The sequence below is a fragment of the Labrus bergylta genome, chromosome 16, assembly GCF_963930695.1.
Source record: "Labrus bergylta chromosome 16, fLabBer1.1, whole genome shotgun sequence".
Taxonomy (NCBI): domain Eukaryota; kingdom Metazoa; phylum Chordata; class Actinopteri; order Labriformes; family Labridae; genus Labrus; species Labrus bergylta.
Window position 1 is genome coordinate 14,118,501 of NC_089210.1, and position 26,572 is coordinate 14,145,072.

The window sequence follows — 26,572 nt, forward strand, 5'->3', positions numbered from 1 at the left end:
ATCTTGTTGAAATATCTGGTACTATGTGGCTTCTCAGTGAGGAGCAGCAAATGAGGCCCAGATGTCCAATGAAAGCTTTGTCTGATAAAGCTAACAGAAGTTACTCTGATCTCTCCCTTAATCTGTGTGTGTGTGTGTGTGTGTGTGTGTGTGTGTGTGTGTGTGTGTGTGTGTGTGTGTGTGTGTGTGTGTGTGTGTGTGAGTTCACACACACACAGTCAGTTGTTTGTTCTACATTATTTCTGTGTCCTGCTCCTGGCACATTGCACAAGCAAACTGACGGCCAATTGCTCCCATGACCCTCTAGTCTTGCCATGCTAACAAGCTGGCCACCACACAAACTCACTATCATAAAACTGGTCTAGTAGCATGTGCATGCAGCCCCCCCCCCCCCCACACACACACACACACATACCAAAGAGAGAAAAAGCCCACACACTCATCATGCGGGTCAACAGAAAACAATGTTCATGAACAGAGTTGTTTCCCTCTCGTAAACTGACCACCCTGCATATCGTCAGCACTCATAAACAACCAGGTATGGTGCTTCAGGCAAACAAACGACCACAAGGCACATCACAGTTGTGTCCCCCCCCCTCCCCCCCCTCCCCGTATCATCAGTTAATTTGCAGGAATTCTCTGTCAATCTCACAACTACATTTGTAACCCAATGCTTGCTTTTTCCCAGTGAGCAGCAGGAGCAAGCAGGCGGACTGAGAGAACGGTGCATAGCAGAGCAGAGCGGGATACAGCAGACTTAATGATGAATTACATGATCACCTGCTATGCCTCTGAGCTTTTCATTCAGGTGGAAGATCACCTCCAGAACAGGCACAAGCAGAGGCAGTCAAGCACCCCCCCCCCTCACCCCTCCTCCCACCTCCCATCCTCCATCCCTCCTCATCTCTCACTTCCAACACCACCACCACCACCAGAACAGATGTCTGCTGTAACCCAGTAGCTCCCTTTGCTGTAGACACATGGAGGCGCCATCTGGACCGGAACGCTGCTCCTCTCCAGATTGGGGAGTGCCTGTGTGTTTATGTGTGTGTGAATGTAAATCAGAGAAAGAGATTAAATCTTGTTGTGTGTGTGTGTGTGTGTGTGTGTGTGTGTGTGTGTGTGTGTGTGTGTGTGTCTGCATGCCATTTGTAAATGTGTGTGTTGGTGAGTAAGCATGTCTTGGAGACAGAAGGTGCCTCGTGCATTGATAACACACCTGAGTGCCTTTAGTCGTGTTTGTTTGGGTCGTATGTTGTTTTTCCTGCACTGTCTTTCAGACACGGTTGAGACAGGCCTACAGCAGGTGGGACGCCACTCAACAGTTCTGTCCAAACAACTGGGTAACACAGCTACTCAAGAAACCCTCATTCACACACACACATTCTCTCTCTCTCTCACACACACACACACTCCTATTTCTCTGTCTTTCATTGCTGGCTTTCTCTCTCAGGGCTTGACAACAAAATTACAACACCCAGAGCACTTAGCTGAATGTTGTTGACAAAATCACACTGCCTCGGAAACACTGTTTGTATGCATATGCTATGTTACTACAATGTGGTTTTTGGGTATGATTATGCACATAATTACACATTTTCGAGTGGATTGTTTATCAGACAGTGTATGCCGGTATAAGAGTAATTCAGACATGCTTTTTGTAATACATTAGGGATGTTTTCATCCTCCTAGATGTCTGATTTCTTTCACAGATTTACAACAGCATCTTTGAGGCAGACAGGGGGTGGATGTTATGGAGCTACTGGGCTACCAAAAGGCTTTGGTAAACCCACAATGGACAACAGCAGACATCTGGTAAAAACACAAACCCACCCAGCGGCAGCATAACCAGAGAACAAGACACAAGAGAGGGATGAAGAGAGGAGACAAGAAGAGCAGAGGAAAGGATGGATGGAAAATGCAGAAGACAATAGACAGCTCATAGGAAGTGCAAACAGACTTGAAACAAGACAGAAAGAGATGTATACGGGTAGTGTGAGCTGAAGAAGAGCATTTATACATGTACACAGTAGAATGTTTAATGTTGTTCTAACCATGGTAAGGAAACTGCACTCCATCGTTCTCATGCTTAATCTTCCTCTCCTGCACACTGGCCAAATGGTGCTGCACTGAAAGGCCAAACAGGGGAGAAGGGAAGAGTTAACAATGGAAGAGAAGGAGCTTGAGAATAAAAGGCAGAGATAAAGAGACAGACAGACAGAGGGAGAGGTGGAAATGATGAACTTGGGAAAGAAGGGTTGTTAAATAATGGACAATAGGGGAATTTAATGTCATAGAGTGCAGCAAGTTTTCATAAAAAAGTAACATCATTTTTGCTGGCAGTAATGAAATGGCAGCATGTGAGTGGGAGTGACGGTTAGAAATTAAAGTATACATGATTTAAGTTAATTAAAAGAATCCCAAAAGTCTAAAACTAATCCCTAGAGACACACAGTTCACCCCATCATACGATGGTAAAAAGTGCTGCAAGCCATTGTTGGTATAAAACTCTAAAGCTGGTAACCGACGTTGCTCTGCGGTTTTTCTTAAGTCAACACAGAATATGTCCTGATAATAATGTGAAAGGAATAGTTCAGAAATGTGTCAACAAATTAACTAATTTTCTGAGGAACAAAAGATGTATTGTAACATAAATATGAAGCTACAGCCTGAAGTTGGTTGGCCTAACACTAGCTTACAACAAAGATTAGCAGCTAGGAAAACAAAGAGCTTGAGATCTGTCTTTAAGTAATATAATCTTCCTACCATAATCTCTAAACTGACTGATTTAAAGTTACACCTAATTAGTTGAATCTATAAATTCAAAGTACAAAAACAGCATTATGTTGGGTTTTAATGCAACATCTAGATGTTAGACAAGGTACCCAAAAAACATCTTCCATCGTTTCTATAATTTAATAATCAAAATAAGCTGTTCGTTTTGTTGCTTTAAAAGTTAAGTTAACCAGCTACTATATGTAGCTTCGTTAGAGTTGTAATTATATTGTCATCTAAAACACTAAAAAGTGTCTCTTTTTCTTTACATAAGATTATGTGAAGGAGATATCAAGATTTCACAACACTAGCTGTTAATAGCTTCTTACAGTTATATGTGAAATATCAACAGAATGTGGCTCTCCGATTTACCACACTTACATGCACGGATGCACGCACACATGCACGCTCGCGCACACACACTCGCATGCACACGCATACACGCATGCACGCACACACACACACACACACACACACAAACTCGCATGCACACACTAACACACACAGATGTGCTTATGCCTGTTGAATGAGCAAGTTCATCTCTGCCACTCTTCTCACCTATAACTCAGACAACAAAGACTAGAATAAATGGTTCTCTGTACTCATATCGTGGTCTGATTGACCACGATAAAAAAAAGATTGGTTTAAATTAACTGAACTTTTAATCAAATGTTCAGTTCATTTAAACCAATATTTTTGTACACACTGAGCATGCAGCAAGTTTTCCATTTTACTTGCAGAAGTTTAAATGTATGCATCAATATGACTTCATCCTCCGCCCCACAACCATAGAGGAATGGCATTTACATAAAAAAACAATCTAAATGTTGAAAAGGGATTTTAAAATTATGTTTACGCATTTCTTTTAGCAAACTGGGCCTTAAGATCCTTGCTGCATGTAAAAAAAAAGGATGGTAAAACTTGGCCTTAGAACAATGACACTGCCTCAACTTTTAACAGGCCTATTCTGCCCGATGGAGGGTAAGGTTTCAGGTTGTGAGCGGGTGAGAAGTTTTAGATGGAAGAGGTTGTGAAAGAGAGTTGGTATGATGAGGGGGTCAAGTGATGGAGAGAATGATAGATGGAGGTGAGCTGTGGCTTCTGGCCCATTTCAAGTCAGTCAGTATATTTGTATCAAAAAGCCCTGAAAACATCTTTTTCCATTAGCTTGAGGATTAGGCCCATAATTGAACACAGAGGAAGAACACTTGTTGTTATTCCACTTTGGGATTTCTAGAGTTTATTTCTGCTGTAGTTTTAAAAGTGATCGCAGCACGGTTGACCATAGACTGTATTACATGGACGTATAGTCTCAGTACATTACCAGTTGGATTCTCAAGTGACACTGTAAATCTCTATGATGACGGTTGCCATTATTACGCCTAACTACGCCTCTATATGCATAACTCTGAACCTTAATAGGATCAACACATGATGTATAGGAAAAATCTGAGCTATAAAAATCAATATATGTTTTTTTTTGTTTTTCGATAAAAGCTACTGCAAACTGCTAGTTACATAGGTTTAGCATTAGAACGGGAAGTTGGGGGTAAATAGCCTGGCTCTCTCCAAAGGTATCAAAATTCATATTCCACCACCTCTAAAGCTCATGGATTAACACTTTGTATGTTGATTCTAGGGAGCTGCTACACCTGACCCAAAGAATAGTCAGGTACAATATCATCATATAGTTTTACAGTTTGTAGTGATTTAAAAGAACAAGATACAATGTGTATATTTCTGAGCTTTAAAGGTGCTGGTGTGTGGATTTTATTAGTTTTGGACTAATCCAGATTAACTGTTTAGCACAGTTTCAGCCTTTATGATTCCCTCTGATAACACGTTTTTAATCTTAGTTACAGACATAAGAGCTTTGTCAGTATTCTCATGTGCATGTTTACAAGAAAGGATATAGAGTTTTCCCAATTTGTCAATCTATTCCATCAATGTTCAAGTGAGAAAGTAAGTTTTCAGGGACTTCAAAATTCAGTGTAATTTTCTCTTGAGAAAAAAACCCAGAGGAGTTGCTTCTTCTGAAGCTTACATCAAATCATTATTTGTTTAAATCTACATTTAAAATCAGCCACATTTTGTGCCTGAATTGACTTGAACCTCTGCCCAGCTTCAGGAGGAGAATGTCATGGGGAGGAATTAGTGGGACTACCTGCATCCACATCATTAGGCCAACCGCTGGACTGAGAGCTGCTGCCAGCCGCCGGGGAGCGGCCTGAGTAGAAGACATCGTCCACCGGGCTCTCCATCTCACTATCGTCAATAGACTTGCGCTTGTTGGAGCTGAGACGAAGAAACAGACAGGGTTAGTTTATTTTCCATTTTACTTTACCTTGTACAACAGCCAAGGTTTTAAAACAAATGGGAAAAGCAATTTTTTTTTTGTTTTAATTTATGCAGACATATCATATTTGGGACATTTGAGGACAAAAAAAGAGTTCTCATTTCAATCAGGCATGCGTCTGCATAAAATCAGAAGTTGTACTTATTCAAAATGTCAGCGTTTCCTTTCAACGTTTTGTTTTCATATTATGTTTTAGCCAGAGGGGACAAGGCAAGACAACTAGTGAGACAGATGAGGCCAGAATTTGTACAACATGCTGTTTGCAAACTGACCTGGAGCAGTTAGAAACTGAGAGCAGAAAGTAAGCACAGTGATGCTGGAACGCTTTTGTGTGTGTTTGCAGATTCTTATAGACTGAAACATCTGTGTCCAATAAAATAAAAGGCTTGTGAATGTACAGCGTTTCACTGCTGATCCAAAATGTTTAAATACATGTGTGCTTGTGTGCGTATCTGAGTGACAGCATGCGTGTGTGGCTTTTGTGCGAGTATAATGCAGGGTTCTGTGTTACATTAGTATCAAGGGAGATATTCTGTAATGAGTGTAACTACCTCCGTGGGAGACTTGCATAAAGCTCCATTTCAGTCCTGCAGCGTAAGACGAGCAAGAGAGGACGGTAGAGGGAGCAAGAGGAAAAAACAAAAGACACAAACAAAGACAGAATGACAAACAGATTGGTGGGAAAATGAGGAGGAATGAGCAGAATAAGCCATGAAGAAGGAAAAAGAGGGGAGAAAGAGGAAAGAAAGACCACAATCAAAAAGCAGAGCAAGCTAAGCATCAAGAATACAGCAGTGTTAAGAGGTTGAAGAATAAAGAAATGAAGAGTATTAGTACAAGGGAAAAGATCATGGGTAGCATCTGTCTTTTGAGAGCATATGTGGGCATGTATGTGTACCTGGTAGAGGGGGTGGAGGTGATGGAGCGCCGTCCCAGGGTCACCTGGTTGATGTTGTAGTAGCCAGGGCTGTCCAGGTCAGCCAAGGAGAAGTTAGGGCCAGTTGCTGTAGCAACTGGGGCTGAGGAAAGCACACACAGGTACACAAACACACACACATAACATAAGACTCAAAATGTTTTACTTGTTGTAGTGATAGAATTACAACTGATCGGTAGGTTGTTCACTTTTATGTCAGACCAAGAGTTCTTATTAACTATTAAAAACACCCGTTTATTAACTCTGAACATGACACAATATCCCATTCTATGTCTATTCTTACCAAACAAAATACACAGAAAGCCCCGTTGTTCTTTGTAAGACGATGAACCAAATGATTTTCATATCCTTGACATTTTGTCTAGTGTCACCAGCCATTCAAAATGATCGCTTATCCTGTGATAGATAATTTTACCATTGACTAAAAGATCAGTTTACATTGAATGGAGTTTGCAAGCTTTGACATCCGTGGTCCAAGGAGTACATTTTATAATAACAACCGTTATTCGCTGCCTTTTTCTGTTAACGTCACCATTTGAGCTGAAATGTTTCACAAACTATTCAACAGCATGGAATTTAACTTTGCAGACACACTCATCCCCACTCGGGGTGCATTACATGAACTCTAAGATAACCCATTGCAATGCATTGCTTGATCGCAAAGACTTCCAGGTGGAAACCTCCTGTTTCACCTACATTAAAATTAATGTTGATTAAGTGTGATGTGTAGATCGACACAGATGGTTAATGCTGCGACTCACTCTGTGACACGCGAACCAGCTCCGCTACGTTCCACACCCCTGAAGTCACAAAGCAGTCCTGGAAACTCAAGTGGCCTGGGTGAAAGACAGAGGAGGAGCATGTGAGAGCGGTCTACATGGATATATGCACCGAAAATGCATTAAATTACATGTGGACACAGAAAACCACATATGCATAAGACACAAGATGAGGGAGCTGAAAAACACATGTATGGAAAAATCTGGCCCACTTCCGGAGTCCTCAATTGGGCCCATGTGTTTTCTATAAGATACGTTGGTTTGGATGTTATCATTTATTTTGACTGTTGACAGTCCAACACACACAACCAATCACATCTAACAAGTCAGTATAATCTCTACATAGGCAGCTGTAGAATGTATATAAAACTGTATGTTATGGTCTTTTAGCACATACATGTGTAAGTACGTACGTAAGGGTATACTGAAGCAACTCCAACAGGCACAGTTAAACTGTACTCTTCAGAGATCTGGGAAGCAAAATCTTTGCAAAAACAAAAATGCCATTTTGGATCAAGAATTTATGAGAAAATAGATGATCATTATTACAAGTGAAAAAATATGACTGATGCCAAAACTACAACAAGCTATAGTGTTTTAATGAGGCTCATTTTAAACCTTCAGGCCACATATAAGCCATTCATTTAGACTCCGGGTATTGCATATTATCTCAGGTGGTCAGAATTCATCGGATATTAGTTTTATCCCTAACCACTGTAAGGTGTGTGACTCTTTGCTGTATTATGTCCCTATCCATCATTTTCATATGGTTTGTGTTTTACGGACACCATTATAAGCTCAAGCGTTGACTGAACTTTCAATCGAAGGCCTCCCTCCCTCCTTCTTTTGATCCCTCTCTTCATCTGTCCATCTCTTCTCCTCAACCCTGACTCTGGATTTCATTCCAACCTCCATCACTCCTTAATCTCCCATCCTCCATCCCTCTCCTTCCTTCGCTCCATCCCCGTCCAGGGTTAACCACAGCGGGGACAGCGCATGAGGTCAGTGCTCAGCTCGGCAGCAGCCATGTGGTTCCCATCTTCCAATAACGTCAGTGTGATTTATGAGTGGCCCGCCACAATCCCGGCACGGCCCCCACGCTACAGTACCATCAGCTCTTCTTACCATAATAAACTTCGACCCAACTCTGCTGGGGCAATGTTCACACAGAGAGGTACTGTATGTGGAGGTTGTGTGCATGTACAGTATGTGCATGTGTGTTAGTGGATGTACAGGTGTGAGTGCGTGTACCATTGATTAAATGAAGACATTTTTATGTATGTGTTTGTACTTTCAATCTTACCATTCGGTGGGGGCTTGACGTCTGTGTCTCCTTGCTGGTTTGAGTTGTCTGATTGTCCTGATTGTTCTGAAAGATAGAAAAAGGAGAGATGGTTAGTCAGGTGGGCAGATGTCTGGATACCAGCCATAAGTCAGGCCGCAGGTTAGCTCGGTTTAAAGTCATAAAAAGGCAAAATTGAATGTTTGATATCCTCACTTCCAGAGACTGTCAGTCTGGGAAAATATTTTTTTTCACTAGAAAAAGGCACCAATTTTGAAGGCTGAGGTGTTTTTTGAATGCTTGTTCATTTTGGCTTGAAAAGCCCTTTTCTCCCTCTCTCCCTTTCAGGGACTCCCTCACACTCAAATGCACAAACACAATATTCTAGTTGAGGACAAAACACAATTTAAGGCAGTGTAGGTTGGGTAAAGTGTTTAGACAGCTTTCCACTGCTGACTTCAACTACACTGAAAAATACATCTCTGGGTTCTGAGTATTTGTTGGATTGCTTCTTCTGTGATAACAACACTCCTCTCAGTGTATGCCTGATTTTTTTTCTTTTTACAAGTACTTGACTCTAACATGGATGCTTTCTAAATTAAGGACTCTGAGAGTGTAACTTAGTCAATGTGCTACATTTCCCAACAAAACATAAAGCTCTCAGCTGCTGATTTGAACCTTCTTAAAGGGGGGGGGGGGGCTCTTCTTAAACGCACACTTTGGGCGCTCAGCATTGTTTGTATCGCATCTTCAGTGTGTGTTTACCTTAGCATCTATAGGGGCAGGCTGGCAGAAAGCTGCCAGCTTCAGCTAGTTTTGTTTTGCCTGCTGGCTGCCATTTTTCTTTAGATACGTAATGCAGTATTATAGAGTTTTATGAACATATCATATATACAGTTCAGCCCAATTACGCCACAGTGCTGAAGCTTTAAGGCCGTCCTGGGCCAAGTCCCCCAAGTCTGAACGAGGCCCCTTTTCTAGGCAGTACTACGCAGCCCAATCTCAACATCTCATAAGCACAAATCAGCGTCCTAATGTTGGGTGGCATTAGTGGACGACATGCCAACAAACTGATGCACTATTCACCCGGTCTGTGCGTTGCCAAAACCAACTAAACAAAGAGACCGCTCCTCCAAAAAACCCTCCTCGCTCTGGGTAAAAGGAAGAACAGAAAACACACAAGGATAGAGTTCCTAATTTTCCCGCACCACTCTTCTCTCATTCTGCTAGAGAGTGCGACATCATCTTCGCATATTTCTCTTGTGATTCCTCTCACACTCGTTTTGTCTCTGCTTCCCTTTCCCTCCCGTGCTGTCGCTCTGTGGAATCCTGGCAGCCATCTTAGCCCTTGGCAGCCATCTTAGCTTTGGCGGTACCATGCATTCCTGCTAGCTGACGGCACAACCACACACACGCACGCACGCACGCACACACGCACACACACACACACACATACACACGCGCTTGCAAAGTACACTCTCTCTCATATACAGACCCAACGGTCTTAAAAATAAAAAGACCTACAGAGGATATGAAACGCAAACAGAGTGAGGATAAAACCACGGGGATGTTTGTCTGCAATCCTGCAAGTGTTGGGTTGTCCGTCCGGCCTGCATGTTAGAGAGGATGTTACAGTTTTAAAAATTGAGAAATTATCACAGATATCAGGCAGCTTAATAAAGTAAAAGGGAAGAACGAAAAAAGGAACAAACAAAGCGACTTATTAAGTTCATAAGCTCTGGCCTGAGCACTTTCTAGTCGCTGCAGTGCACAACCTGACACTGCTGATCGTACCATTCACTACAAGAAAATAACTGAAACCATTCAAACCTGTATATGCCTCTAAAAATCTTTCATTTCTTATATGCCAATTTACAAGCCAAAATTCAGCCTCTGGTTGTTATGACAACAGGGTTTGCGTTCAACAGTTTAACCCCCTAATGATGAGTGGTTGTTGAAGCCTCTGTGTGCTGTGTTTTGTCAGTATGTTAGTTTGAACGGAGATAATAATTTAACCTACTGACATCAACTCAACATATTCTTCAGCACAAAGTAGACATGGTGCTGTGGCGTTTCGCTTTGATAAAACTGATAAAATGATGAGTCTTGTTGCATCGTACAATATTAAATCCACTCTGGTTGCAGTATATTTATCACCTCCTCAAACTCTGCTGTGTAACATTCTGTTTTGAAGATACCATGTGAGTAGAAAACGATCTAAGAAGTGCAAAAGATTCCCATCAATGACAGAGACAGAGTGATCCTGTCCATCACCACATGTTACCCTTAAGGTCACATGATCTTTGTGTACAGTATCAGCCTTTCTTGCTTAAAATGAACAAACCTTTGAGTCTTTACAACTGAAATGATTGTTTCGTTATAAGGGTATGTCAGCCCTGAGAGGCTGAAGGTATTTAAATAGTTGAATTAAGAGACACCACATGAAGCCATGGAGTGCTTTGTTTTAAGTTTGTTTTTGGGATGATGATTATGTGCTACAAAGTGGAAAGTGAGCATGTTGTGTCTGCTGGTTGTATTAGACTGATTGTTTTTGTTGTTTTGTATCATGATTCATCTATTTATGATTCATTCATGATGTTATCAAGCACAATCATTCACTCAGAGTTGTATGACCAGGTTATTGTAGTAAGCAGTATCTGATGAAAAATCTCCCTAGATTTATCTCTACTGGAAAACACATGACCCATTTAAACGGAATATATTTCAAAGTTTTTCATGTCCACCCTCACTTGTTTGTTCTGATATTTATTTATTTACAATGCACTCTTAAGAAAGTAATGTGTGTCATCATAATATTTGTGCAAAAGTTAATTTAGCTAAACCTATATCATACACATAACAACACAGACGTTGACAATATACCTTACCCTAGTTACAAGTTAAAACAAAGTACAAGGCTGCACGATGGACACAACACAGATTCCATGGGTTGTATAGTCACAGTAGTCAGAAATAACAATCTAATTAAGCTTAGGTTCAAGTGCAGCTGTGGTGAAAAAGAAAAAAGAAAAAAAAAAGTGTGTGTCGTCGTTGCTGCACTGATTGCAGAGAGCACAACTAAAGAGTGCATATTATCAATAACTTACAGTTGTTATGTCCGTCTACTGTTCTTCCTGTTGAACACAATGCTTGTGTTTGCAACATGTCCTTCATGATTTGGCATTAATTGATCTGAGGGTAGCTGCTAGCATTGGCTTCAACTGACTGTGTCAAAATAGTGCGAAAGTATGAACATGATACTCAAACAGACCTCATGGAAGTGTTCAAATGAATAGTGATAAAGCAATGTTTGTTTACTAAATATTGTCTTATTTACTGCGACAAATTCAGAATATTGTGATGTGTTTATTGTGCATGCTCATATCAGAATAATGCTGATATTGTGATTCATTTCGCAGCTCTACTGAGGTTTACAGTAACCACATGACCATTCATTAACAAGTTGGCTTGAACTTGCATGCAGAAAAAATGGATACACATGCATTGCCTCCCAAGCACACTCCTGCTCTTACACACGGACAAATTAATACACTGATGAATCACCCTTATCTTCTGCACACAGTCGCCCCAAGGCCCCCTGCACACACCCCACCAGAGATAATTGAGCAAAGAAACACACAGGCCATCAAATATACCATGCTATCGCTGTCATCACACACACACAATACACACACATGCCCAGAGTTCATTTTGAGTCCTGGTCAGTATACAGTCACTGCTGTTACACAAAAGTTAACACAGGCTATACATTTATAACACTTCAGCTGCAGACAGAGGCAAAAAAAAAAAAAAAATCACACCCAGGCTAATGTACACACACTTCAGAATCACACTTACTTAATTGCTCCATCAATCATACACACAGACATAAAAACAACACATAGCTGCATACTCAAATACACACACACATGTACATAAGTGAAAATCATGAAGAGATACTTGACTGAAAATTACATACACATGTTGACTGGCTTGGTGCGAGGCAGACAGTGCCAGCTTTAAAGGACTAATTTACAGCAAACACATTCATATACAAGTGCACATTGCTCACACGGACACTTTTTGTAGTTAATTTACCAAACAGCTTAGAGTGTTTGTTTGTGCATCACAAGCACACATCAGCACTCAGGCACTCTGTGATCTAATGTGCACTAAGTGAAGGGGGTGTCAGACGGATGGCAGACTGTAAAATGAACATCACCAGTCCAACTTTAGGGATGAAAAAACAAGAGGATGTTAAATTTAACGACTGTGGGAAGAAAGTAACGAAGCACACATTGCGAAAATCTTTCGGGAAATTATTCAAATTGTAGTCAGTTGTCCATCGTCTTGCAGCGTCACTGAAACATGACCTTCAAACTGCGTTTCGCTGATCTTTCCCAGACTTAGCAGCATTAGCAGTTAAATGTACTATCATGCAGCATTAAATTGTCAGGTTTCAAGATAAATAAATCTTTTTGGGATTAATAAAAAAAAAAAAAAAAAAAGCTTTGTTCATTCTAAATAAAAAATTAAAAGAGACTATCTGTAAGATATTATCAGTGTCACATTTCATGAAAAAATAGGCATTGTTTTTTACTTAGTAAAAAGGGGCCTTTAAACTATAAAGAAAAATTTGAAAAAGGTATTTTGCAGTTATAACAATTGAAAAAATAATGATATTCATTCATGAAACGACTTCATTCTTTATAAATGGTCAATGGTAAATGGACTTGATCTTGTAGCGCTTTTCTAGTCTTCTGACTCAAAGCGCTTTAACACAACAGGTCACACTTTCCCATTCACTTCCATTCACACACTGATGGCAGAGGCTGCTGTGTAAAGTGGCCATCAGTATTAACTAATCCCATTCATACACATTTATATGCCACAATGAAGCAGCCGGAGCAACTTCGGGTTAAGGGTCATACCCAAGTACACATCGGACATGTGTCTGCAGGAATTGGGTATCAAACCCCCGATCTTCCGGTTGAGAGAAAAACCAACAGTACCCCTAAGCTACAGACCCCACAAAAGAATTATAAAGTTGTAGAAAATCATGATAAAATCGTGATACATTTTATCTCATATGTTGAGTAGAGAAGTCATGAACAAGGATATCTATAAAATCCTAGAATCTTAAAGTAAAACAGCGCCCAAGAAAACCTTCCAGAGCTGACCCTTGCCTAAATTGAAACCACTGCTAGGTAACTTTTGAGCATCAGATAGGAAAGAATAGGCTGCTATCATCATATGGGAACAAGACACAGGTCATGTTTTAAACATGCAAATGCACAGGTTTGACTTGACAAAATACTGTTGCTGCAGCCTACAGCCAGGAGCCCTTTGACTCTCTGTCTCCACCCTCTGTGTACAGTGTTATTTAAGGATAGCTCACAAGTCATAGTTCAGTTCTCAGTCAAACTATAGGGGCCTCCTCCTCTGACAGCTCCATGGCTTTGCGGACAATTCTACCACTGTTCTCTCCTTTTTCCTCTCTGTCTTGCCTCTGCCTCTTCCTTTTACTCTCTCTCATGCTTTTCAGCCTCCCTGACTTCTGTCTCTACAAGCTGTGACATTGGCGCAAAAATCCAAACCCAGTCATTCTTGGTGGACTCTGTTAGTACAAGCAGCAGGGGTTACTTAAGGGTTAATTAAGGGATGCAGATGTGGTTTCGGGATCATTCATCTCCACATGTGATGGGAGAAAACCCCGGCTGTACTGCACATGAAAAAGGAGACATACATTAAGGAATACTGAATATAATGTAGAAAGCTTTAAAATGAGAGATGGATATTAAGCAGATGCTCAACAGCCCCTGACTGACATATTTATATATACAAGTGTGTTTGAGTTAAAGTGTGTGTGGTTGCACAGTCTCACCCCCTCTCTACACTCCCACCTCCCATCCACCAGCCCATGGATAAAGAAACCCAACAGCCTCCCCAATTGGGTTTCGCTTAAGAGGTTTATCGGTATGTTGCTAAACATTCTGACCTTTTTTTTTAATCTTTAATGCGCTTAAAATGTTCCAAACCCTCCTAATCCCCACGGCTATCCCACACAGATGTTCACTCGGCTCTTTTATTGGACTTCATTTCAATCTTTTTTTTCTTCTTCTTCTTCTTCTTCTCCTCCTCCTCCATCACTTCCTTCATCCTCTACACGTCCCTCTTCTCCCGCCTCATTTTGTATTAATTTTGCGTTTTCTTTCTCAAAAACTCATCGCCTTCTGATCAAAAAAATCCTGCCCCTTTTGAGCTTCAATCTTCTGCAAAGCTCATCCTGACCCTGGTCTTTAAGCCACTGGTTCTTATTGGACACCGCTGCAGTCTGAAAACAGTTAATGGTAGCCTGTAACTGTCCCTTGAATGACCTGACCTCGCTTTGGCTGCATGGGTTCAGACAAACAAATACAAAAGTGACAGGAAACCACTTTCTCCAATGGTGCCCTTGAATGTTTTGCTGGGGATATGCTTCATTAGAAGTTGAGTGTAACACGGTAATAACAGCGGACACGATCTAATCACATTGTTGTTTTCCTGCTGAGCAATTAGAAAATCCTAAACAGCCGCTAAACAAGTCTTCTACTTCAACGTAAGTCTTTCATTTACTTGTGTTCTTCAGTGACATTTTATTCAGACACCTTTGGTTTTTGTCTTATTTAGAAAGGCAGCTGACTGAATATTTTTGATGCACTGCAAAGCTGCATGTCCGGTCTTCAGTCATCATGCTCAGATACAATTTTGAACTTGTGCCTAAAGTCCCGAATTTTGAGTGTCTTACTCAGCTTCGATTAAAAGGAATATCAATGAAATTAACTTAAAGTCCAATCAAATTATATTGTATTATATTACACTAATATAGGAAAAAAACACAGAAGATCAATAGTGGACACTTCGGCTCAATCTCGCCCTCCTGCCGAACTCCCAATCCACACTTCTCCTTAACTCTCAAGTCCTGCAATTGTCTTAAATCCTGCCACCATTTTACTTCCCTAATTAGTAATTAGTAAAAGTAATTACTTTTATATTAGACTATTCGCCCTTTTTTTGCAAGTTTATTCCAGGTACTTGACCTTATTGCTTCCTATGTTTTCTCTATGAGTTTCTGTCCCTCAAACCTGGACCTGCCTACCTACCTGCCTGTGAGTTCCCTCCTGAAATTGTTCTTAATTATGATAAACCACTAAATTGCTGCAACTAGCATGTGTCCATCCTCACTTGGGTCCTTTCTTGCTGCCTGTACTGTGAACTTAACGATAGTGTCAGTAGGTTGCTCTACGGGTTCCAAACAAACCGATAATGAAGGAGCGTTCTGCCTGCAGCCTGAGGCAAAACCCAGGGCAAAAAAGTCAGGCTTTCAACATGTAGCAAATTGTATAGTACCAGTTTATAGTACTGATAAATTGAAAGTGAGTTATATTAGCATTTTATTGAATAAATGAGTAAATCAACCAAAAACAACACATCAACCCATCCCTAGTGAAAATGAAGCTCTCAGAAAACAACAACAAATACATTTGTTGAGTAAATTATGGCAGCACTTGTTATCTATGTTCAAGTCAATAATAAGGAAATCCCTACATTTAGTGTTCTGTCACTGGAATAAAGACCCACTTACTCTTGATGGAGTGGCTCATATTTAACTATAAATCAAGACTGAGCTTTATAGTTTGCAGGACATTTACTCTGGCTTTTCTGTTTAAGGATGGACTTCTCCTTCTGTTATTTTTGGTGGTTTCCTGGGGAGTTTATTTGGCTTCCATATCCACACCCTACCTATTAAACCAGCAGCTTTAAATTCTGGCAAAGCCTTGAGCACAATGGTGGTGTTAACAAAACAGCAGTCACAGGCTTTCAGGCTAACAAAATCCCATCATTTTGATCCACTGAAATCTCAAACCAAGTCTGTATAATCAATGTGTGTTCCCACATTCTGCGTAAAGGTGACAATAGTGCAGTTGGATGTAGTTCACTGCATACCTGGTATGTAACAGCATGTGACAGCACAGTATGGGGCCATGTAATTCATTGTGAAATGAATTTCTGTGCTGGTAGTGCGAAGTGTGAATGTGTGGGCTGGAGACTATAAATACATCAGTTGTTGGCTATGGATGTGTGATTGTGTCTCATATATGTTTATGATAGTGTATATGTGAAAAAAATTCTGGAGAGCACATGTTGAGGCACAGTTGGAGATAAGCGTGTAAACATCTGTGACTGACAGGCTGAGCGGCAGAGTGTAGGAGGGGAGACAGCGTTCTTTTTTAAAGACACATAACATGCATGTGCATCAGCATGTACAGCAGCTCGTGGGAGTATTTGCACGTGCCTGCTCCCTGCTCGTCTGTCTATATATGTGGGAAAGTTCAATAAATTGAGAGAGAATATTCTGCGTTAGATACACATCTGTGTGTTTGTGTGTGTATGTGTTAGCGTGTGCACTTTGTGGCCGCCTGGCCCGAGCACCGTGCCAGCAAGGAGCAGGTGTGGGGAGGCAGCCCTGCGTTGCCCGTTGCCCATCTGCGTGGCCGTCTGTGTGCCTCCTGCGCCCTCTCTGTGCCAACGCCACACAGAGTCGGGGAGCCAGGGGGTGAGAGGGGGGTGAGAAGGGGTGAGAGGGGCCTAAAGGGAATCAACCATGGGAGAGAGAGGAGGGCAGGGGGTAGAAGGATCGAGGGGTGGGTGATGTCGGGAGGGGGGCAGCTGGCAGGTTGCCCATAAACCACCCCCCCCCCCCCTCCTCTCCTCTCTCCCTCTGCCCTGTTTCTTTTATCTTTTATCTGTGCCTATGCTGATGAGCTGTGATGTACAGGGAGAGAACGGCAGGGAGGGAGATAGAAGGAGACATAAACAGAGCTTTTGGCTCTGCTGCTTGTTCTCATGGTAGTAAGATTTTTTTATTTTTTTAAATCTCTGTTTGATATATGACTGTTGTTCAAATTATATTTTTATTTCTGAAATAACTGTGCCTCTCCTGTTTGACTCCCCTATTTCTTTATGTTTCTATTTTCAACATCTCCATCCAATGTTCATGTCACTAAAGAGGTGTTATTGCGCCATTTGGCCAGCAGATGTCACTTGTCGACAGTAGGGGAACAGCACAGCGACACATGCTAAAGAAATCTGCTTCTTGCAGGGGAAACAGAGAGAGAGAGAGGAATGGGAAAGATGTCAGCAGGGCTACCATGGCTTTAGCTAGAAGTGAGTTCAGGTGGGGAGACTGAGAGCCATCTGTCAATGAATCAATCAATCATTACTAGCACGAATTCATAACAAATGTTAACGGAAGAAACAAAAAGAGAAGGTATTGTCATAGAACTCCTAAAAGCTTTATAAATTCAGTGGCTTTAAAAAATGAAGTAACAAATTCAGAAAAAAAAAATAGAAATCCTCCAGTAATTTTCTTACAAGAAAACCCTGCTTAAATATTTACATCTGAAAAACATTGCAGTATTTTCTGTTTGCTCCAGACTGCATTTGCCAAACAGGCTTGATTATATTTTACAGTCAGAGCAAAACTTTCTCAAAGTCATATCAGACTTGAGATACACGCAGGCATGTTTAAATTGAACTGATTTGTGTATATAACGTTTCAGACTAACAGAACTGAGTATAAAATGTATAGCACTGTGGTTTACAGCTCTGAGTGAAAGACATGAGCCACCCATGTGCTACTCCCACGTTTCCCATGTTGTGTTATACTTTGTGTGTGTGTGTGTGTGTGTGTGTGTGTGTGTGTGTGTGTGTGTGTGTGTGTCTGTGTGTGTGTGTGTGTGTGTGTGTGTGTGTGTGTGTGTGTGTGTGTGTGTGTGTGTGTTTAGCAGCAGGGTCTGGGTACAAGTGGGAATGGGGATCATGTGATGCCAGTCTCTGCCAGGGTACAGGGGAGAGAGATAGAAAAGGAGAAATGGGGGGGATGTAGGGAAAAAAGGCAAAAATAATGGGGGAAGAGAGGTTGGTGGAAGAGAGAAGTGGAGACAAGAAAAAGGCAAAAAAGAAGTAAATGATACAGAGAGGACGAAAGTGAGAAGAGGTGAGTGAGGGAAAGAGTGATAGACTGAGAATGAGAGAGGGAGGGGGGGCTTGAAGGGGGATTGTGAGAGCTGTGGGAACGTTTTGCCTGGCCAAGAAAGACGTGAGCGGGGAGAATAAAGGAAGGAATGAAAAAGAAAGAGGGACTTGTTGGCAGAGCAGAGGAGGAGAGGAGGGTATGGGGGGGGGGGGGGGGGGGGTGAAAGCAGCGTACAGCGGGCACCAGCTAGGGAGCAGACACGATCAAACCCGCACTACAGGGGAAGCGGGGAAAAGCAAACACACACAACACCACAGTCACCGAGAGGCACTGCCATCAATTTGCAACAAGTCAAATGTACACAACTATTCTCAGTTTCCCCCATTAATAAATCTCACACACATCACACTGGAATCAAATGTGCATGATCCAGGCCTACTGCTGACAGTGAGATCATGGTGATCTGCCACTCAAGCTAGGACTGTGCGTGTGTGTGTGTGTGTGTGTGTGTATTGTCAGGACTACAGAGGGAGCTGAGAGCGTGACCTTGTGAACTTTTGGCTAGGGGGTTTAGTCCCATTCCCACTTGGTCACCATCCCCAGGGACACATTCTTATCACCAAACTCAGAGCTTTCAGAGCAAGTGAGGGTAATATTTTAGTCATGACAGAAAATCAAACAGGAGGGTAAATCAGAAAATGGCCCTGTTTTGTAAAAATCAGTTAAAAGTGATCTTGTCTTTAAACCTGCTGAAATGGATTTGTTTATTTATTATATTACATTAGCCAATCAAATTGTTTGATTGATTTTGCATGCATTGACATTTTGTTTTGATATTTCAACACAATTTTGGTTCATTTTAATTACTCTCATCATCTTTAAAACAGCAGTAACAGAAGGAAGCTTTTAGTTAGACACCTGCTCTGAAGCAGACAACAGACAAACAATGTTAACAACAAGAGCATTACCATAAGGAGCCGTTTAACTCCAAACAGAGCTTAAGAGCAAGTGAAAATGTAAAAGATTCACACAGTGGAGATATTTCCTTTGATGTCAAGCTAAGGGTTGGAAGATCAAATGATGTAACAATGTTATAAAACTCAATCTATGCAAATCAGCAGAAAAATGTCATTATTATTTTAATTTTAAGATTACCATTATTGCTCACTAACTAATATTATACACACTACTGTTAGCCAACTAACACTTTTAGCTGGGTATTCTGGCTTTTCCTCTTTTAACTGTAATGTCTGTGAATTGGCATTGACTCTGATAACATATCACCATCTCACAAATCTCTCCTGCATAAAGTACAGCAATGTGTCGAAAATAAAACTTAAAAACATTTGTTGGGTGTAAGGATTCACAGCTATGTTGAAAGCCCTAAAAGGTGGTTGTGGTGTCCCATGCATTAGGAAGTGAAAAACTAAAAAGATATAATATTGTTTTCATTCTGAAAGAAAACAGCACATTTCAACTGCATGACACTCGAAGCCAGACTTGACTTTCAGTCTCCAAATGACATTTGAATGGTGTTCAGGCAACACACCCATCATAAATGGATGTCATCACGAGGGAACATTATGTCACTCTTCTCAGATTTTAACATAATGACAACAAAACATTATTCAAATTACAAGACAACGTTGTTTGCAACGCAGCCTTCAGTCTGATCCATCCTGGGCCAGAAAACACTAACGATTTATTTTGGTTTTGTGAACTATGCAAATAAATGCTCCCAAATCTATCTTGGGCTTGGAGGACGTGTTTTATGGGGGTTGTAAAACTCCACACAAACACATAAAGCAGGCCTGTAAAAATTATGTGTGCTCTGCATAAATGCTCATTTGGACTAATGAATTAAGGGAGCGATGACTGGCTGTGTAAACTCCACATCCTCGCTGAGTGATGCCAATAGAGGCAAAATGTATGATGGGCATGATTTGTGGGTAAGTCTGCATGTCACATTTTTTTTGGGTACCAGTTTTCTTGCAGCACTGTCTGGTAATGCAAAAAATCGCAGCTGAACTGTGGTTTGAACTGTCCATTCCCCACCGTTCTACCACAATGTGATCCACAGATTGATGGAAAAGTGTATCATCATAGGGTCATCAAATTTTATTTTGTTTATTGTTTATCTGTTAAAAATGTTAACTTCCATAGCAGTTAATCAGTTCATTCAGTTCATTTTTCTGAAGTTACGTTTAACAGTTTTATCATAAAACAACAAAAACATTAGCTTTTCCCAATGTCAATAAATTTGAATTCTTAAGAAGCCATGATGACTTAGGAAACACAAAATGACACGTCTGTATTGAAAATATACAAATCTCACGTTACTTCATGTAGGTCAGCAATTCAAAATAGAAGTGCCCAGGGCAGAAATGGGCTCTAAGCTCTCTAAAGAACAAGAAGAATCATGATCTCGCTCAGGTTGGCCACAATCTATCTTACCATGTAAGAGCAGGGTATGGATCCTTCTTCTTTCTCAAATTAACAAATAGACCCAGTGTGTTCATTGATGCACCATGGCACAGTGGCCCCACAAAGTGGCAAAAATGACTCTATCTATTTATTAGGGAGCTACCAGTTGATCTGCATACCTACTGAAAAAACTTCCTCCGACAGAGAGAGAGCGAGGAAGAGGAGGCAGAAAGAAACAGAGACAGAGAGTAAGAGTAAGAGAGGAAGAGTAGCAGATGAGGCCTGAGAAAAAACAATCAGCCAAATGAGGGCAAAGACAGAAAGAAAACCTTTGACCACCAGCTGTCTGGGAGTCAACGCCCAGCCGCATTTGTCAGTCTGTGTCCCCAGATGAACCGAACCCAAGGGTCAGTAGTTCTCAGCACAGCCGCGTGTCATGCTGTCTGTTTTCCTGTGCACATGCACACACACTCCCTGATGCAGACTTGTGCACAAACAAGCATTAGTGAGCCTTACAGTATTTGTGTGTGCTTGTGTGCACGAGTTGTCTGCTATCTGTGTCAAAGCTGGCTTTATCTCTCAGGCAGATAAGGTGAGTAAACAACTGTCCTGGCCTTCCTGCCTCTGACATGCTAGCTGATAAATGCACAAGCCTCCTGCCTCCACCAGATGTGTCCCAGTATCTGGCCTGGGGAACCCAGGCAAGTCCCAGGCTCCAGCTGCAGCTACAGGCCTCTAAGTGAAAAAATGAATGCAGAAATCCAATTTACTATTCTGCGTCAATGTAACAACGGTTGAGTGCAGGTTGAAGCCCAATATCAGATCATAAGATAGCTTTCACGGGTGGACACAATCACACTGTCAGCATAAGTGAATCAAAAGGCATGTCCGTTCATGTCGGACATAAAGGATTAGCCTAGTTCGGACAGCTTATGGCTCCACTCAGGCTCTCCGAAGGTCAAGCTGATAATTGGAGATTTATTCCTACCATCTATCAATCCATCTATTAACTTATTAACCCAGATAAAAGATTTAAAACCTTCCACCCCCTCAGCAGAATCAACCGGAGATTAAACCCATGCCAATCCACTTAGTGGGGTTCAAATAAACATATTTTTCAATAAGTATCCCTGAACTCATTGCTTTAATATCTCTGCATGCTGAAGTGTTTCACTTTTAAATCTGACCTTGTTTAAAAAAAACTGACATGCACTTAAATTTATTAGCGTAACAATTTAAAAAAAATAATTTATATACTGTAAAATAAGGAAACAAAATACGGCCAAATAGAGAATGACATAGTGTGGTGATAAATGATAGGTTATCCATATATCCATATATATTAGATTTCCAGAATGTATCTGAATTTCTAAAATTATTATTTTTTGTGATCACCTATCAGGATGGTTTTAAGACCCAGCTCTGTAGTGCATCCCTGCTAATTGACAAAGAACATCAGGGTGGCATGACCATTAAGTGTAATTATTTATGTGGGATCTCCTGTCAGTGTGTTATATGTCTGTGAAGGGATGACATGTCAGTGCCCTGCCCTACAGCTCTGTGGTATTAAATGGAGAGGACGTTCAAGTTGAGGGGCAGACAAGAGGAGCCTGCATCTGTTTGGCAGTCAGTCAGAAATGTCTAGCGTTTCACACTACGCCTCTGGGATCCGCTGGAGAAGCTCAGCCAGAAGTTTATGAAAAACAGAGGGAAAGAAGGAACCAGGAAGGAGAGAACAGTGAGGAGGAGGGGGGGGCGTGAAATGATGCAGCGTGAAGTAGAAGAGAAGAATGAGCTAGCTGACATAAGAAGACAGAAAGAGAGATAGTGGAGAGGAGAAGGTTAGACAGCTGAAATGAGAAAGGGACCCGGTTTAGATGATGATTTGATGTTTTCCATTCTTCCTGCAGTCTATGTCTGTGTGTGGGTGTGTGTGTGTGTGTGTATGTGTGCAGGGATTCTCCTTAGGCCCCTGAGGAGCCTGAAGGCCCTTGGTGGGACATGTAAGGAGAATCAGGGGGGGAACAGGTGTGGTAACACATAATAATAATGATAATAATAATAATAACATCAAAACACATGCCTATGACTGTCTTATTCACACACTGATCGCAATCTAAAAACAATGGTCTGTATCTATGTGTACATCTACACTGACAACTGTCAATGACCTTGAACGTGAGTGATTCAAGTACAATCTAGAGTGTGAGGACGTGTGTGTGTGTGTTTGTGTGAGTAAATTTTATGCACTGTCAGCATACACAAATGCCTGTTTATTCTAGGCATGTGACAGGCGGCCCTGCCTTTAGTCAAGCCCATTCCTCCACAACAAACCGGCTCCCCAGAGCCTGATCTTTGGTTTGGTCTCCGTCTCAGCTGTCACCACGCCTGCACTGTCTGCCTCCTGTCAGCTACACTGAGAAAATACTCAGCGATTTATAGCCATTACACACACACACACACACACACACACACACACACACACACACACACACACACACACACACACACACACACACACACACACACACACACACACACACACACACACACACACACACACACACACACACACACACACACACACACACACACACACACACACACACACACACACAGCTTTCTCTAATTTTATTGTGGGGTTTTAAACAGTGGTTGTTGTAACAAAAAAAAAAAGACAGAGGGTTTAAAGAGATGAATTACATGTTTTACAGTCTTTGCTAGCATTTTAATTTATCTATGACTCGTGTAAATGATAGAGTACATATTAACCACATTTATTAAATAAGTGTTAAAATTCATGTAAAAAGTTAAAACGTCCATTTGCTTCTTTTTAAATTCATGACCAAGTTTATGCTTAGTTTCTAAGATCTTCTCAGTAACTTCCAGATTATTATGAGAAATGTCTCTTGAGGACAATAGATCAGTTGCTCCCGTAGTGCTGTGTTTTCAAAGTTAATGAGGCCTCACAGATTCTATTATTAATAGGGATATGTGTGATTAGCCGACAAAACAATTAAACGTCGTCATCCTCACTGGTCGGCACCAGAATTCTAGTTGGTTAAACAAATAATTAATCTGAGAAAAATTTCAGGTCTGCAATGCCGGTCAAATGTTGTATCTCGCCACTAGAAATTGCTACAGTACAGTCAAATGTACGGATTCCATTGATAACCACATTCAGAAAAGGCAGGTGGACATTACTCTGTAAGATGGACAGAGTCATGTCAGTCACACTTAGCAAACCATCTTGGCGTTGTTGACATCGTGAATGTAAGTAGTAGTAGTTATAGGACTCCTAGAGTGATGTCAATAGTACATGTTCACTCTTCAATCTGAACACCTCAAAAACTTTTTTAGAAAGAAAGAAATGTTTTAGAAAGACCCTGCTTTATGAAACTGGACAAGGCATTTAGGAAGCATGCACTACAGTGCAAATTGGTGAAGTGCAGTTATAATTCTAATATTAATGATGGTCCAGTCCATTGATTTAGCTCCTGGAGCTCAATGACATTTCAGTTGCTGTATATTAGCTGAAGGTTGGCTAACTGCTATCAGGTCATGCACAAAAAATGTCTTTAAATTTACAACGATTTTCCACTCTTCTACATCCCTCACTGACACAGACTTCAACTTCCATCTGTGGGCGGCTAACCTTCCTACCTAAAAGCAGAACAATTTGTTATAATTGTAAGAAGGAATTGGAGGTAATAAATGAGTTGTTAATATTTTGAAAAAACAATTACAGTCTTTAGTGAACAAACAACAACAACAACAACAACAACAGAATGCTTGGAGAATCACTGTAGAGAATTTAAAATGCTATTTGCTCTACTTTCTCTGTGACTGTCAACCTTCTTGACCCACACTGACAATAATCCCCATCCATCTGCTACATGAGGCAGGTTAGATTCACATTCTCTTCATTTCTATATATTATGATGTTCCACTCTTCTTGCATACTGTACATACTGTTCCACTCAGCTCTGATTTAAAAGATATTAGGATCATAATAACATTATGTCATACGGGCTTGGTTATTTTGAACTCATAAGAGTTCCATTTTTCTGCATGTGGTCCATTGGCTCCATTGTTTTGAGAGACAGCATTTTTACCTGATAAAACAATCAAGGCAATGTATTAAGGACTTCTAGAAGCAATATGAGCCAGACCTCTCCCGCTCAGCTCTGGATCCGCTGGCAGACCCTCCTCAGCGAGAGTGTGCACTAAATCCGGCCTGCAGGAGGGAGGTGGCAGCGTGTTTATTTTACTGTGGGCTGTATCTGGCCATCATTATCTCACACTGCAGTAGGAGCGCTATAAACAGATGCTTGCAGCCCACTCAGCTGCAACAGTGAGACTGGCTGCGGCTGTACCAGGGGTGTGGAAGATGATCTAAGGATGCTGAGGTCAGGGACATGAGAGAAGTGTACCTGTTGAGGTTGAGACTGAATCTCGAGATGAAGATGAGCAGGTTTTGAGGTCACTATGGAGCGCTTACTGCTGGCATTGGTGACAGAGCAAGGACAGATGCAATGTCCTTTGCTTTGGCCTTGCTGTGGCCTGCAGTATTATGACACCAAAAGAAAGGTTGTTTGGTAATGGTCATAACACAGGGGGAGAGCCATATCAGTTCAAGATGCTCTTGCCGGAAAGCTCAACAAACACTGGCGGTGAAGTTTTCACAGAGCCGCGTGGCCTAAACAAACTGAACAGAAATTAAGAAAATAGGGGTGAGGGCTGGGGGGTTGGGAGAAAAATGAAATGGCGTCTCTGTTAGTTACAGTTGGGAGAGAAAGAGAATGAGAGTGGGATCTGCTGCTTTTTTTTTAAACTTTAATCAGAAGCAGAGATGCTCTGCAGTGGAAAAAAGCATGACGAAAAGCAAAGTTCACATGAGCTAAAGGCAGGGGGGAGGAGGGGGGAAAAGACAGGGGGGAGAACGGGCAGAGACAAACAAACAGACAACTACTGACGAACAGATGTACAGAGCACTGCATCGACAGAGGACAGCAAGAGAGAAAGAGAAGAAGGGGGAAGAGAGAAATAGAGAGAGAACTCCCTGGTTACAAAAATGGAAACTCCACATTTTAGTGCAGTATGGAAATATGGTCCTCATTTCATGATTCAATTCCCGCTCCCTCCCTTTTTCCCTCCCTCTCTAACTACCTCTTTCCCTACCAAACTCTCTTGCTCGCTTTCGCAGCTGCAGCCCGGTTATAGAAGCCTGTTAAAACACAGGAAGACCAGTAAATTGGTTTAAAAAATAGCAGGAGGAGGACTCAGGCTGAGCCAGAATGGAGCAATTGTGAGGAGTGAAAATTTAAGAGATTGGAGAAAAATGCAAAATGAAAACTGAAAAACAGACAAGACTTTAATCATAATAGACATCTTTGATGTGTGCTGTTTGTGAATTTACTTATTCAGAATAACCCCAAAAAGTAGATTACTGGTAAATCCTGCCAAACATCAATACAAAATATTTTGGTATACCTAAGATAGTGTTGTTGAATGCCAGTTTGGGCAGCTGAAAAAGTCCCATGGAGACATTTAGTCCAACTTCTTCAGCTTTCTGACCCGAAATATCAAGACCGTTTTTTACTTTTCCCAAAAACGATCAGCCTTCACATCTATTCCTAACTTTAATCTTAAACTCATCTTTGCCTCATCCCTTCCTCATCCCTTATTTGCGTGTGCAGTAAGACACACGCAACATTTCAGCGCTGCTGCAAAGCCTGTTGTTGACTGTCTGAAAAGTGACGAACAACCCGGTCAGCCGCACTCTCTGCAACCCTGTCGGGGCTCATCCCAGCCTGCTCTCCCGTGTCCTGCCTCATACAGGCCTAATCCCAGCAGCTTTACATCTTAAAACTTTCCCCCCTCCGGCTCAGGACCTGCGCCAGGGAGAAATTAAAAATTTGCCCTAAGAGGCTGAAGAAGTAGGCTTTTCCATGGAAACTAACATTAACCGCTGACATTACACATATACTACTATAGACTA

General features: G+C 41.4%; 1 protein-coding gene across 16 annotated transcripts in view; it reads right to left on the reverse strand.

The window, feature by feature from the left end:
* nfixb (nuclear factor I/Xb) overlaps positions 1 to 26,572 on the reverse strand; it is a 129,650-nt gene that overhangs the window by 20,194 nt on the left and 82,884 nt on the right. For 9 of the 16 annotated variants that reach the window (XM_020650473.3, XM_020650475.3, XM_065964453.1 and 6 more), the window contains 6 exons: positions 8,151 to 8,216; positions 6,830 to 6,904; positions 6,030 to 6,150; positions 5,683 to 5,718; positions 4,940 to 5,070; positions 2,055 to 2,129 (listed from right to left, as the gene is read on the reverse strand). In XM_020650473.3, coding sequence (XP_020506129.1) covers positions 2,055 to 2,129; positions 4,940 to 5,070; positions 5,683 to 5,718; positions 6,030 to 6,150; positions 6,830 to 6,904; positions 8,151 to 8,216 — 504 coding nt within the window. The remainder of the gene's footprint in view (positions 1 to 2,054; positions 2,130 to 4,939; positions 5,071 to 5,682; positions 5,719 to 6,029; positions 6,151 to 6,829; positions 6,905 to 8,150; positions 8,217 to 26,572) is intronic. The other 7 variants (XM_020650479.3, XM_020650493.3, XM_020650474.3 and 4 more) reach the window with 3 other exon arrangements.